Source organism: Globicephala melas, chromosome 18 (genome assembly GCF_963455315.2).
Source record: "Globicephala melas chromosome 18, mGloMel1.2, whole genome shotgun sequence".
Taxonomy (NCBI): Eukaryota; Metazoa; Chordata; class Mammalia; order Artiodactyla; family Delphinidae; genus Globicephala; species Globicephala melas.
Window position 1 is genome coordinate 6,966,327 of NC_083331.1, and position 14,481 is coordinate 6,980,807.

Here is a 14,481-nt window from a genome sequence, read left to right on the forward strand (position 1 = left end):
CAATTATATCTAAATAAAAATAGTGTCAGCTTTTAGCTTTAAACAAGAAATGTATTTCTAAATTAATGACTTTCAGGAAAAAACAAGGTATTTATTATACATACATAAAATTTTCAAGTCTGATCCATCAAAATGCCATTATATTTACTTTGGAACTTCCTATGACTCTTGAAACAGTGCTTTTTGAGGGGGTAACAGTCACCTTAATCCAAAACACCTGAGGGTGGCTACATCTGAGGAAAGCACTATATTACTGTAGACCTTAGAAAAGAATCATCATCTAGTGTTTTTATAATGGGAATCATAAAATTATCTCTAACTCAGTGGAAAAAAATCCTGAAGGAATAAATTAACTACATTTCACAGTTCTTTAAATGCTTTTAGGAAATTCTAAGAGATCAACAAGCTAAATACATGATCACAGCTACTAACCAAAGGGATATTTATTTTCTATGATGCAACACTCTGGCCACAATATACAACTTCACAAAAAAGGGGACTGAAAGCCAGAAAGACCTAAGCTCAGCTCCTGGTCTAGCCTAACTTACAGGTCAAGGTCTCCCAAACCTCAGTTTCTTTACCTGTGGAATTAATGAAGTTACTCATTCAATGTTGGCTGAATGCCTACTATGTGCCAAACACTGTGTGAGCAGTGGAAGTTTGCTATTTGTTATTTGTTTTGAGTAAATAAAACCATGGTCCTTGCCCTTGCAAAACTCCTAATCTTGTCAAGAGACAAAGAAACACAACATAACTAGGATGAACACTGTTATGCGAGGGAAACCAGAAAAGGCTGCAGAGAAGACAAGCAGTTTAGCTGAGACTCGAAGAATGAATATGAGTTGCTTAGATGGGGACTGTGGTTATTCCTTGAGGAAGAACAGACTATGCAAAGACAGGAAGGCAGCAAAGAAGAAGAGAGACTTTTAATGCAGATGATGCACAGAGCATCAAGAAGATAAACTTCAAGCCTTATTGACACACTAGGGAATTTGCTCTTTAGGGCAAATTTAGGGAAAGGTTAGGGAACCTTTAGGGAAAGGTTAGGTTCCTTCAACACTAAGATTCAGGAAACTGGCTGTATGCCCAACCAGATGAACCCAATTTGTCCACCATTTCATCTAAAGTTGTTAGTCTTTTAAAGCAAAAAAGCTCTGATGCTGACATTATGAAATCTAAAAGAACCTGCTTAACTGATATATTTATCAGTTAAACTAAAATTTAGGACTAGCAGTAGATTGCTATTGTTTTGATTACAGTAGTAAAACATTCCAAAAGCAAGACAGATGACAAATGATATACTTCTGTTCTTTATCAAATACAAACCCTGTAAACACACGTGTGAAAATTATAAATAGGTATTAAATTTACATGCCCCCCAAAACAGTTTTTCACACTTTGTTCAAATAAAGCTTTACTCTCTTCACTCTGAATATCAATTAACTATAGAAGTACCTAAAGAGAATGTAAGGTCCCAGTTACCTGTGTTCTGCAGGCACAGGGGGCGGCCAAACAGCAGGATCTCTAAATGGTTCATCTTGACAGGACACAGGGAAATCTGGGGGCTTGTCGATTTTAAAACTTTCCAAAGTGCTGACAATACTTTTAACTTGTTCATATTCTTCCAATAATTCCTGCCGAACCTTAAAAAAATAGTCTTTATGCTACAAAATATTTATATAAATTGCAAATAACAAATTGCTATAGAATTCTAGTTTTCTTAATGTTGTTCGAAGTATGCAAAATGGGTAATTAAAACATAGTTTAAAAAAACAACTATTTAAAGTTACATAGGAGGCCAAGAATTGGTTTGAAGACATAAGTGTAATATATATCTTTTCTTAGTGCAAGTCGTTATATATCTTTCATGAAGAAATTCTTTCTACCAAAGAATGTGATGACCATTAAGACAATTTAAAACAAGCAACTAAGTTAGTAAGAAGTTAACCATTCCCAGAAATCTATAATGTTATGCTAAATACTTTTAATATATTTGTAAGCTTCCTCAAAAATTGTCAGCCAAAATGCTGATAGGAAATCAGCATTTCCTATCCCCAATATCACAAAATACGAAATGACTGTCGTGAGCATCTGAAAGCCTGAAGTGGTGTAATACTGATACTAAGAATTACCCATTTCCAATTTAAATTCTGCCTCACCAAGGTCTGAATCCTCTTCACCTTGTTTAAAATCTTTCAAGTCCTGGCTAAAGTTTATTTTGAGCTCAAAGGCAAGATTTTTCCCATATTTAAAAACCTTCACTGAGCACCAACTATGTGGAAATTCTCATGTTTTCGAACTTTGAGCCCAAACTAATTTTCAAAGACAAGCAGGTAATAGATTGAAAATTACATTTATAAATTAATTTTAACAATTTTAATTTTCTTAACCAGAAAGCACACTTCCCTATAAAGCAGAGCATAAGAAACTTTCCCTTAACTTTATCTCAAATAATATATAGAAAGGAACATATAAGGGAGTCACAGAACCAAAGAAAAATCTAAATTCAACTAATATATGCAATTATAGGCTACACTTAGAGAAATGAAATTTCAGAACCTAACAGAAAGAAACATAGTAGAAGTACCAGAACAAAAATGGTCACTATTTAACACAATTAAGAACAGGTCAAAAATATTTCCATGCTAGATTAATAAACAACTCCTGCCTGGGGCTAGGATGCAGGATAGAACACAACTAAAAATTTCAACTTGAGTTAAAGCGAGTGTATTGTTCTCACTCAACATAATTTGGTTAACACTTAAGTTGGAAAATAAGCCAAATTTACCCTGAAAACTTAGTAAACCATCAATTTCTGACCAGTGGAAAACTTAAAAGAAACACTTGAAAGGCATTAGCACATAAATGAAACTTCAAAGAAATGCCTGACTTTGTACTTTTAATTTTAAAAGGATTTTAAGTTTTAAGAGTAAGTGGGGAAATTCTAATTCAAGTTTTTATTAACTGTAATATTATATAACCAAGTTGTATAGTCAAGAGACACAGCAAATATATTAGTGTTTTTTATTAGATTACTGACTCCTTTGTATTTATAAGCAGTCTTTCAAAAGAAGAGGAAATCTTCTTAAAGGAAAAGTTTTATGAAATGAGTCAAAATTACATGTAAAATGAAAGGGGAAAGGGCAAGTAGAAATACCTTATTTCAAAAATTTGTAATCACACACAATTAGTCAACGGATCAGGGAAAAGAATTAAAAGTAGATTCAATTTGAATTAAATATCTTCAAAATATGTCTCATAAAATATATTATCAAAAGTATATAAAATATTAACTGGGAAAGACAGAAAACTATTCAGAGTACATTTTAAATATATTTCAGTATTCAGACAAATAAGAGCTATTTACAAAAATCTCAAACTAATTTTCTAACTCTTATCTTTCAAGTATAACAGACCGCTGCCCTCATTCACTGAATACTTGAACGTGACCTTACCTGCTGCCATTTGCCTTTGACAGCTGGGTCTCTGACTGACTGGCAATGTCTCTGAATCTGCTGTATCACCCCCTGGTAATATACCATTGATGAGTCATAATTTCCAAGAAGTGCATATTCTCTTCCTTTCTTTGCATTGTCACAAATCTCAGCCAAATTCATCTTTCAGAGACCTAAACATAAAATATGACTTTTTATTAAGTTTTCAGTACTGACTTTAAAGTATTTCTTATTATGATTTAAAAGATCTGCTTAAAACTACTTTGAAAGTCAAAATGGTTCTCTCACTCTTTGAGGTTATCTGAATGCATCTTATAATACTGAACAAAATTCCCAATTTTGGAAATACAAAGGAGATCACAAAAGAACACACAAAGAGATAATAAGGAGACAAATTACACAGCTCTGAACTATCGATTTATGTTACAGGTAAATAAATTAGACACTAGTTCTCCTTGCTCATTTATAATTACTACACGCTGCAATAATAGTAAAGATGAACTTGCTTTATTTTAGTCCACCTATTCTTGACAATGTAAAAATAAATATATGAATATCTCACATTTTCCAATGACATCAACAATTAAAACTGCAGAAACTATTTCTCACTAAAACTATTTGGCCCCAAGAACAAAAAGTTAAGGAACTTTTTGACTTAAGGAACACATTTTAAAAGAACAGCCTATAGTTGTCCATGCATCGTTTGTATACATTTAATTGTTCCATACAATTTAAATCTAAGCAAAAACCTGTGAATTAAACTACCTGAGCTCTTTTTGCTCCTCATGTTGTAATCTTCTATGACCCTGTCATTTGTAGCTTTTTGTCTGTGCAAATAACTATCATTAATCTTTCCCCTTCTATAAGATGCTAGGAAAAAATATCATCTGAACCTCTGGTTTCCACCAAAGCCCTCCAGCCCAGTAATTCTGGCTTTTCTTCCAGGCTTCTCTAAAGTCTCCCAAGATCATCCAAGGCTTCTAAGCAAAGCTGCTTTCCACCGAAAACTACAAAGAGTAGGAAGTCCAGAGATACAGGAGAATGACATCTTGGGAATGAGTCCAAATTGACCTACTCTTATTTCCTGGAACAGTAAACCAATGAATACACTTGGTAGAGAAAAATCAAAATATTTCTCCATGCCTTCCTGAGGGAATTAAATTTTGATGTGGGTAGCTTGGCCCTTCCTCTCTACTTCTTATCTATTCTTAAGGGGCTCAAAAACTCTTCCTCAAAATTAACTGTCTCTAGTTCTAGTCATTTCAGCTGACTCCAGTACATTTCTGAGAATAAAATTGTTTCCTTTATGTGTTTTGGCATATTATTTGCCCCTTCTCCAGGCATAGGTTCCTTGAAGGCAGCATCTATGTTACTTGAGAATCACACTGCAGCAAATAGTACACTACTGTTACACAGTAAGAAATGTCAACATTCAGTAGATCTACCCACAGAAAATAGGACAACCACGGAAAGCCTCCTCTTCAAATTAGAACAATTCTTCAAATTAGTCACTGTGAGACAAAAGCATTAATTCTGCTAATATGTACAGGTACACAAATATGCAGACTGAAAATATCTCGATGGAAAGCAGGGGTCAGCAAACTTTTTCTGTAAAGGGCCAGAGAGTAAATATTTTTAGCTTTGAGGGGCAATGGGCAAAATCGAGGATATTATGTAAGTACTTATATAATGAGACAAAAATGTCCACAATTTTTATCGACAAAATTCAAAATATTATAGTAGTAATAGTTGAGTACCACTTTTTGCAAAACAGGTCTACTAATAAGAATGGAACTCTTTTGTGGGGGGATAGTTCATGTAGTTCAGATTCAAAGTTACTGTTCCCTATCATCAAAAGCAATTGCAAATGTTCGTATGTTAATGCTGCTCTTTAATAATACTTATGCATTTCATGTTTAAAAGTGTCTTTTTACCCAGATAGGTACTGTCACATAATGATATCAAATCACAAGCATATGATTTCATCCAGCATATTCACTGTTTGGAAAGCATTTAAAGATTTTATTCTTCTCTTGATAATGTCTTTTAGCATGTCATTACATTGCATGTTAATCACTTCCAATTGAAGGGTAAGTGGAAGTATCTCAATTACACAGTTAAATGGATTTCATAATATGGAAATTTCCTTTGCACTTGCATCAAAGTAGTTTGAGCTCAAAAAAATATACTGAAAATCTGGGTGGGAATGGAGATCTCACTTCTTTGCTTTAACTTTTGACAGCAAGGAAAGCTATATAAAATAGCTTGGTATTACTTGTGATTCAAACATTAGTTGGCATTGAAATAACTTTTAGTTTTGCATATAAGCACTGTTTGGTCCTGTAATTTTCAGTTGATTCATAAAGAAACATTATTTAGTCTGCAGCCAAACTGATTTCCAAAGCCATTCAGTGTTCAGTAATAGTGGGTGAGAGCAGTTCCTCTCATTCAGAAAAATTTCAAATCAGCCCTTAGCTCAAGCGATTACAATAGAACTTTACCACTACAAGCCACCAAACTGCTGTGTGGCAGGGGCAAGTCTATTTCTGACAAAGATTCATGGAACTGACAATGGCTAAGTCCTCAAGAGCAACACTCGAGTCTTAAGACACTAATGCTTCCTTACTACATGATAGATTCAAATATTCTCTGCAAAACGCCTGCTGATAAAAAAAAAAAACAGTGAAGGGCTTCCCTGGTGGCACAGTGGTTAAGAATCCGCCTGCCAATGCCGGGGACATGGGTTCGAGCCCTGGTCCGGGAAGATCCCACATGGCACAGAGCAACTAAGCCTGTGCACCACAACTACTGAGCCTGTGCACTAGGCCCCACGAGCCACAACTACTGAGCCAGCATGCTGCAACTACTGAAGCCTATGCACCTACAGCCCCTGCTCTGCAACAAAAGAAGCCACCGCAATGAGAAGCCCATGCGCTGCAATGAAGAGGAGCCCTGCTCACAGCAACTAGAGAAAGCCCGTGTGCAGCAACGAAGACCCAACACAGCCAAAAATAAATAAAATAAAAAATAAATAAAATTTTAAAAAACAGTGAAGAGCCAACAACTTTAACCACGCTACATTTTCACAGCTTTGTAAATTTGTTCACCTAAGCCTTTTTCTGTTCTACACATATTTTTTGCCACCCCGAGTTTCAACACATCTTAACAGATTCCACTTCAGGTTGTACAGAATTCGTGTTTTCTCAACTTTTTATAAGTATTCCTGTCTGTAGCTATTCCACAAATACTATTCATTAAATGTAATTTTTCAGTAACTTCAAACTCAGCATTGACTTCTCAAATAAACACTTAAGTTGTTTTGGTAACATCTGTCAATTCATCAAGAGCCAAGGAAAACCAATCAAAATCATTTGCCTTGTTTTATTTAATTGATTATTGATGTCCTCAATAGCAACTGTTCTCACCAGAAGGCTAATAGTCACAAGCAAGTTTATTTTCTCCAGACACATTTCTTTGGCTGCTACAATCAAACAAGATTTACTTAAATTACCATTGGTAAATGACTTCCTTGTTTGGCCAACAAATGAGACACTCAGAAACTTACTCTGGGTGCAGCCTGATTTTCGTTTTTTAATTTTGTGAAGAAATTCTGCTTAAAAAGATATTCCTTTTTAAGTTTTCTAACCACTGCTTTCCTATGAATTGGGAATACCATGACGAGTGATTACTCTGGTAATGTCAGTGTAAATTGTATGTCTTTAGCACAGCTATAGTGTCATTGCATAATAATCAAAATGCTTTGTCATTTAGTTCGATATTCTACACTCCACTGTGCTTTAAAAGTATAAATATGTCAAGTCCATTTTTCTCATCTTTTCTTGTTTTGACATGATGGGAATCCGCTGACAATAAATGAAAAAAATGTCACAGTTCAGTGATATGCAGGGCACGTGAAACACTGATTATAGTGCACACCAAGCAGCAGTGCAAAGCAACGAGAACATCACAAAGTCTCTACTCCAACTACTGAACTCTGCACAAAAGTAGCCATAAACAATATGTAAACAAATGAGTGTGGTTGTGTTCCAATAAAACTTTATTTATAGACACTGATATCTGAATTTCATTTATTTTCACGTCACAGAACACTATTCTTCTTTTGACTTCTTTAACCATTAAAAAAAAGGAAAGTAACATTCTTAGTTCATGGGCCATACAAAAATAAGGAGCAGATTGAATCTGGCCCCCAGACTATAGTTTGCCAACTCCTGCTTTCAGCTTGTCTTAAGACTCTAGGAAAATAAACACATATTAACCCAAAAGAAGTAGAAGGAAGAACATAATAAGGTTAAGAGCAAAAAATCAATAAAATAGAACAGAAAAAAAAAAAAAAGAAATTTCTATGTAGCCAAAAGCTGGTTCTTTGGAAAGATCATTAAAAATGATTAAACCTCTAGTATCACTGACCAAGAAAGGGAGAGAGAAAACACAAATTACCAAAATCAGAAATGATGGAGGGGTTATCACTACAAACTTTAGAGCTATTAAAAGGCAAAAGAGGGCTTAATGAAATGGACAAGTTCTATGAAAGTCACAACATACCAAAGCTATTTCTCAAGAAGAAACAGAGTAATTAATCTGAATAGTCCTCTGTCAATCAATGAAATTCAATTTCTAATTTAAACTCTTTCCACCAAAAAAAACCCAAAATAAACAAACAAAAAAAAAACTCCCAAAACACTCCAAATCCAAAAGGTTTCACAAGTGAATCCTCTCAAGTACTCAGGGAAAAAATAAACCAATTCCAAACAAACTCTCTCAGAAAAAGGAAGAGGTGGAAAAACCGCCAACTCATACTTTAAGGCCAGCTTTACCCTGATACCAAAACCAGACATTATAAGAAAAGAAATTTACCTACCAGTATCCCTCAGGAACACAGATACAAAAATATTTAAATTTTAGCTAATCAAGTCCAGTATATAAAAAGGATAACACATTATGACCAAGTGGGGCTTATACCAAAAATTCAAGGTGGTTTCTATTAAAAAAACCAATCAGTATAATTTTTTTTTTTTTTTTTTTGCGGTACGCGGGCCTCTCACTGTTGTGGCCTCTCCCGTTGCGGAGCACAGGCTCCGGACGCGCAGGCTCAGCGGCCATGGCTCACGGGCCCAACCGCTCCGTGGCATGTGGGATCTTCCCGGACCGGGGCACGAACCCGCGTCCCCTGCATCGGCAGGCGGACTCTCAACCACTGCGCCACCAGGGAAGCCCGATGAATCTTTTTATAAAGATCAAATTATCATTTTATAATGTAACTACTACCTGATCTACCTGCTTAATGTGGTCAAGTAAAGTCACAGAACATGGCCTTTTGTCAAAGAGAACTGAGAATCCTGCCATGTTGTTGGTAAGGAAGGGGGAGAAGGGGGAGAGAAAGGCCTTCGGTTACGGAGCACTTCAGGTTTACCTCCGTTAAACTGTCTAATCTTCCCCAAAATCTTATAGATAGCATTAACATCTTTTTTGAGTGGGGCGCAGGTCTGGAAACATGCGCATGATCACATGGCAAATAAGCTGTAGTTCCAGAAGTGGACAACAGATCTATCTGACCCCTCCCACTGCACCACACTCAGGAAATGATCCTTGGAGAAATGTTCTCTGTAAAAGAATATCACTGTATATGTTGAGAAACTAAAGTATTGATCCAAAAGATCTGTAAGGGCCTTTCTAGTTTTAGTGTGATATTTATACAAATAGACAGCAATTATCAGTTTAAATGAATAAATCTAAAGTTATTGAGGAATGGTCCAATCATAAGTTCTTGGCCTGAATTCTCTTCTCTTCAGAACACATTAGGATATTGGTTTCCTCACTATTTTAAGCTTCCCCTTAGTAAACCAATCAAATTTTAAGGAAAAAAAAAAATTGCACCGCCTGGTGTTTTGCTGTCATCTAATCAATGAAACAATTCTTACTTGTCCTAGCGCAGGTTCCATAGTGGCTATTTCAAATCTCCACTATTCTCCTTTCCTAACCCCAATCTCATCTCTCATCAATGTTTACTTCTATCCACCTCTTAGGGGCCATAAGCTTTGAACTCTCACCTTTTACCACCCAACCTATAAATACCTGTATCTATTCGCATCTCTTCCTTTTTCAGAGCATCTCCCCTCCTATCAACACTAGCATGCTGCCTAGTAACACAGCTAGAACTTAGCTGCTGCTTATGAAACGTACCAAATTCATTCTAGCCTAATTCTTCCACCCTGCTCGTCCCATCCTTTCCTACTTTCTCAGGGATCTCGATCAGCTCTCTCCTCGCTCTTCGTCGCCTACATTGTCACACATTTCCTCTTTATTGGCTCTTTCCTTAATAGCTTGTCATCAATCTTTAAAAAAAAAACCTATAAACCTCTTTTAGTTTGCCTCAACTCTTTTTCTTCACAGTCAAGCTTCTTTAAAAAGAAGTGTGACTGGAAATTTTAATGTTAAGGAAGTACTGTTGAATTTTTTAAGTAGGCAATACTACAGTTCTATTTTTTTTTTTTTAAAGAATCCTTAACTTTCAAAGATACATAATGAAATAATTACAGATAAAAAGCTATGATATCTGAGTCTAGCTTTAAAATAATCCATGGGACTTCCCTGGTGGTGCAGTGGTTAAGAATCCGCCTGCCAATGCAGGGGACACCGTTCAATCCCTGGTCCAGGAAGATTCCCACGTGCCGCAGAGCAACTAAGCCCGCGAGCCACAACTACTGAAGCCCGCGCGCCTAGAGCCCGTGCTCCGCAACAAGAGAAGCCACCGCAATGAGAAGCCTACGCACCACAACGAAGAGGAGCCCCTGCTCACTGCAACTAGAGAAAGCCCGCGCGCAGCAACGAACATCCAATGCAGCCAAAAATAAAAATTAATTAAAAAAGAAATAAATAAAATTATCCAAATGTGGGCGGAGATTATAGACGAAACAAAATTGGTCATGTGTTCATTCTCCAAGCTAGGTGATGGCTACATGGGGCTCATTATTCTGTTTTCTTTTGTGTATGTATTAATATGGAAACTCTTTTCAAGTAGCCTATGCCCAGATTCCTCTTCTTCATTTTTGCAAAGTTTAGAAATGATGTGCAGTCACCAAATCCATTGGACACATTTCAATCTTTGCCTTACTCACCCTCTCCGAGGCACCTGGACCACTCCCTCCCCGCTTCCTACTTTCCTCTCCTTCATCATTTGTTATGATGCTTTCTGCGGTTCTTCTCCTTGCTCTCTGCCTCCTGACCTCTCAGCCTCATCTGTGGGCTCCCACTTCCTTTCAAACACACCCCCCTCTCCCCAGAAACTCAACCCCCTTGTAAATGCTGCTGTTTCTCAAGAGATCCACATCCAAACCTCTTCTTTTTTCATAGCTACACATTCCTCCTATGTGAGCTGGTCCATTCTCTCCTGTAACTACTTATCTACATGTAAACCTCTACCTCTGAGCTCTGTCCAGAACTCTGGATACAAATGCCTCCTTCCCTGAATATCAAGGAACCTTGAACAAATACTCAAAAGTAAACCGATTTATCTTTATCTTTTGCCCCCGATAAAAACCTGCTCCTCCTCGTCTCAATCAGTGGTTTCAATATCCCATCAGTCATCCTAGCCAGAAAGCTAAGAATCATTTGTCTTAGGATTCCAAATCTTTCTAGCCCCCAACATCCAAACTCTTATCAAGTCATATCAATTTTACCTCTTAAATACTCCTGCAATCCATCTCTTCCCATAACTCCGACTGCTTACTTTAGGCTCTTTTCCTTACTGGACTTTTTTTTTTTTTCCCCCTAAAACTGGTTTTCCTATCACCTCTCTCCTGAATCCATTCTCCACACTGGAGCCGGAGGTCTTTCTAAAATCCAAACCCAATAAATGGCACTACTCCATCAGAAATTCTTCAACAGTCACCCCATGTTGAGGAAAAAATTCTAAACGCTTTGTCATGGTACCAAGTACTTCGAGACCTGGTCTCTCCCACTACATTGCAAGTATTCTGGGATTTAGTCATCAGAATGACCTAGCAAACACAAAGCACTCCAATCTTTCCTTTGCTTTTGTAATGCCATTTGCCTAGAATGACTCTCCTCAGCCTCTCTCCAGGAAAAGCTTAAGCAACTTTCCTAACACAAGTCAAATGTCACATCATTCTGGAGGCTTCTCCTAATCTCCCTAGACAGAGTCAGGATCTTTCTTCCAAAGGGTGTGGAGAACGGCATGAGTGGTTGAGATCATGACTGAGATGAGCTAGACCCACGTGGGTTGAAATCCCAGGTTCACATCTTATCAGCTATGCCTTTGGGCAAGGTCTCTAAGGCTGTTTCCTCATCTCTAGATAACAGCAGTGGGATTGCATGCAAAATACGCCAGAGTACCTCCCACAAAGTAAGTATTCAATACACGTCACTGTGATATTACCACGTATCGAGGCTCACAGCAACTTGCACCTCTCTCCCACACTACTGTGATGACACGATTGTGTGCCCACGCAGGACACAGACTATATTCTATCATCTCTCAATTCCCACCACCTGGCATCTATTGCCTGGCACATAATAGGTCCTTAACAAATCTTGAATGAATAAATAAGATATTTCAAATCCTTATACTGTATACCGTAAGGTCTTGATTTTTTTCTAGTGGTCTTACTAAACCTACTTTTTATCTCCTCCTATGAAACTGCTACTTTAAGTATAGTTTACAGAGGCCAACTTCATTTAATGGAAATAAAAGGAATTTTATAGTGGCCTTATGATGTTTTCTTGTTTTAAAACATACACACACAAAATAAGCCCACAATACATCAATAATTTCCCAACATACCACTGTAAAATGCCAAATTTCTAGGATGGTATTCTACCTATTGAAAAATGTTAAAGGGTAGACAAGGCAGGTTTTCTACATCTGTGTCAGCTTCCTTACCGCCAGGGCCTGAGCAAACTTCAGGTGCTAAGGTGTATTCCAGAGCATTAAGAAAAAGAAAGAAAGAAAGAACACGGCGCTTTTCATTCTGAAAAATGGTCCTGAGAAATTCTGAAAAATGTTATAAAAAATAAAATAATTATTACTACCCACTGCTAAAAAAAATGAAATAAAAAGACAAGTCTGTATTTCAAAAACATTAGTGATTTAAAGTTGAACTGAGGTTTCAAATAGAATCAAAATATGTGTAGGCAGTGTTCAGGCTAGTAGGCAGGGGTGGATCTTGACCCTCAATAAATAAAATGCAAAACGCAAAACGGTAAAAATATCAGATACTACCATATAACAGCATGGTATCTTTTCTCTACTTCTACACTTAACCTTTAAACATTAATGCCCTTTGAGTAATTATTAATCAATGGGTTTAATTAATGCAAACACCTCCTAACTACTTCAGAACAAATCTGATCAAATACCTAGAAATAAAGGAGGGAATCAGGGAAAAGGAGAAACGCCTGTTAAAATATAGTTTTTCGGGTCTCCCATCAAACGTGTGCCATACATACGGTTCTGCACCGAGAGGCAGCAACCTGAGGGGGAGAGGCGCCGAAGGCCCGAGGCCCTGCAGCCTGGGCGGCCGCTCCTCCCAGAGACTACGCGGGGCGGTGGCCGGGCCGGGGTGGGGCCAGTTCTGCAACCGGGGCGGGCCAAATGGCGGGGCGGAAAGCCCGAGTCTCACCTCCACTTCCCCTTCCCAGCGCTCAGAACCCAATTCCGCGACCACCCCAGAACCCCCCTCAACACAATGAGAAAGATTGTCTCTCCCCGCTCGGCTCAAAGTTTATCGGTCTTTCCCAGCTGTCGGGGACGCCGGGCTTTGTAGTTCTCCCGTCCAGGCCGCCCCGCCAAGGCCGCGAGCCCAAGGAGCCGCTGAACTACAATCCCCATCATGCCATGCGCTCCCGCGGCTCTCCCCGTCCCGCACGGCACGCACTGCCTCCCCCGCCGCGCACAGCCCCCGCCTCTCCCGCGGCGGGAGCAGGGGTGGGGCTGTCAAACCGGATACCCCACCAGCGGCTCTGTAGCTGGCGCCCGTCTCCTTCGGATTCATTACCTAGGTGCCGCAGGTCGACCGACCGTTTTGCTGCGGTCCAGGTGGGGTGGGGGTGGGGCATAGGCCGCCGCCGCCGCCGCGGAGTCCGTTAGTTCGCGACGTGCGTGTAGAGGCGATGGCGGCGGCGTACGGTTGCCATGGCAGCCGTGGGCCTGTAGGGCGTGGGGCTCGAAGTCAGCTCTGGGGAGGAGCCTGGGAACCCACCCAGGTGCCGGGGCAGGGAGGCACTAGGGTGCGCCTAGGAGCGGAGGGAGACGGTGGCATTGAGGGGGACGGGTGACGAATTGAACTCCGGTGCTGCCGATGAGCCCTGCGCGGCAGCGTCCAATCCCCGTGGCAGGACGCGTGTCCGTTCTCTCGGCGAGCGCGTCGAGCCTGCTCTATTCTGAGACGATGCCTGTGGCGTCAGATGAAGGAGCGGCGCCAGGCTCTTTAAAGGTCGCTGGTCCAGCCCTTCCCTCGCCGCCTATCCTGGCATCCCCGCGGGCCCTGCCTCGAGGCATGTTTGGAACCTAAGTCACCTCTTTTGAGTTTTTTCACCAGTAAAACCGAATTTGCAATCTCTCACACCTCCTTTCTGCCATTTTCTGTGTAGGATAGAAACGAATCATTTAGTAAAGTGTAATGCATGCGGCCTTTAGGATTATTCGGGAGGCTTGAGAATTTGTAAATGGCATTGATTTCACTTGAACATTGATCTATAATATTTCTTAAATAATCGTATGTGGGCTGGCCATGACCCGTCTCAGAGATGCCGTGAGTCTAAAACCCACTTCTTCGTTCACGCCCTGCCGCTACACTGGGTGGCTGATAACCAGGGGCAACTTAATTGGTCTGATGCTCAACGTTTTAATCTGCAAAATGGAGGTAAGAGCCATTTCACAGTGCTCGTGAGAAATAAAAGCACTGATGCTGATGAAGCATTCTAAAACAAAGCCTGGCATTCAACAGTAACTTTTAAATATTAGTTCTTTGATCCATCGTGATAAGAG

General features: G+C 39.2%; 1 protein-coding gene across 8 annotated transcripts in view; it reads right to left on the minus strand.

Moving 5' to 3' along the window:
* Window positions 1–13,797, minus strand: part of KATNAL1 (katanin catalytic subunit A1 like 1) — a 76,576-nt gene extending 62,779 nt beyond the window's left edge. For 2 of the 8 annotated variants that reach the window (XR_011376890.1, XM_030882575.2), the window contains exons 1-3: window positions 13,115–13,193; window positions 3,456–3,628; window positions 1,483–1,643 (exon numbers count right to left, since the gene is read on the minus strand). Coding sequence is in view for 7 of the 8 variants with exons in the window: in XM_030882575.2 (XP_030738435.1) it covers window positions 1,483–1,643; window positions 3,456–3,617 (323 nt within the window). In the remaining variant the exon portion in view is untranslated. Of the gene's footprint in view, window positions 1–1,482; window positions 1,644–3,455; window positions 3,629–12,375; window positions 12,487–12,851; window positions 13,060–13,114; window positions 13,206–13,489 lie in introns of those variants that run through there. The other 6 variants (XM_030882576.2, XM_060287822.1, XM_060287823.1 and 3 more) reach the window with 6 other exon arrangements.
* Between the last annotated feature and the right edge of the window lie 684 nt (window positions 13,798–14,481).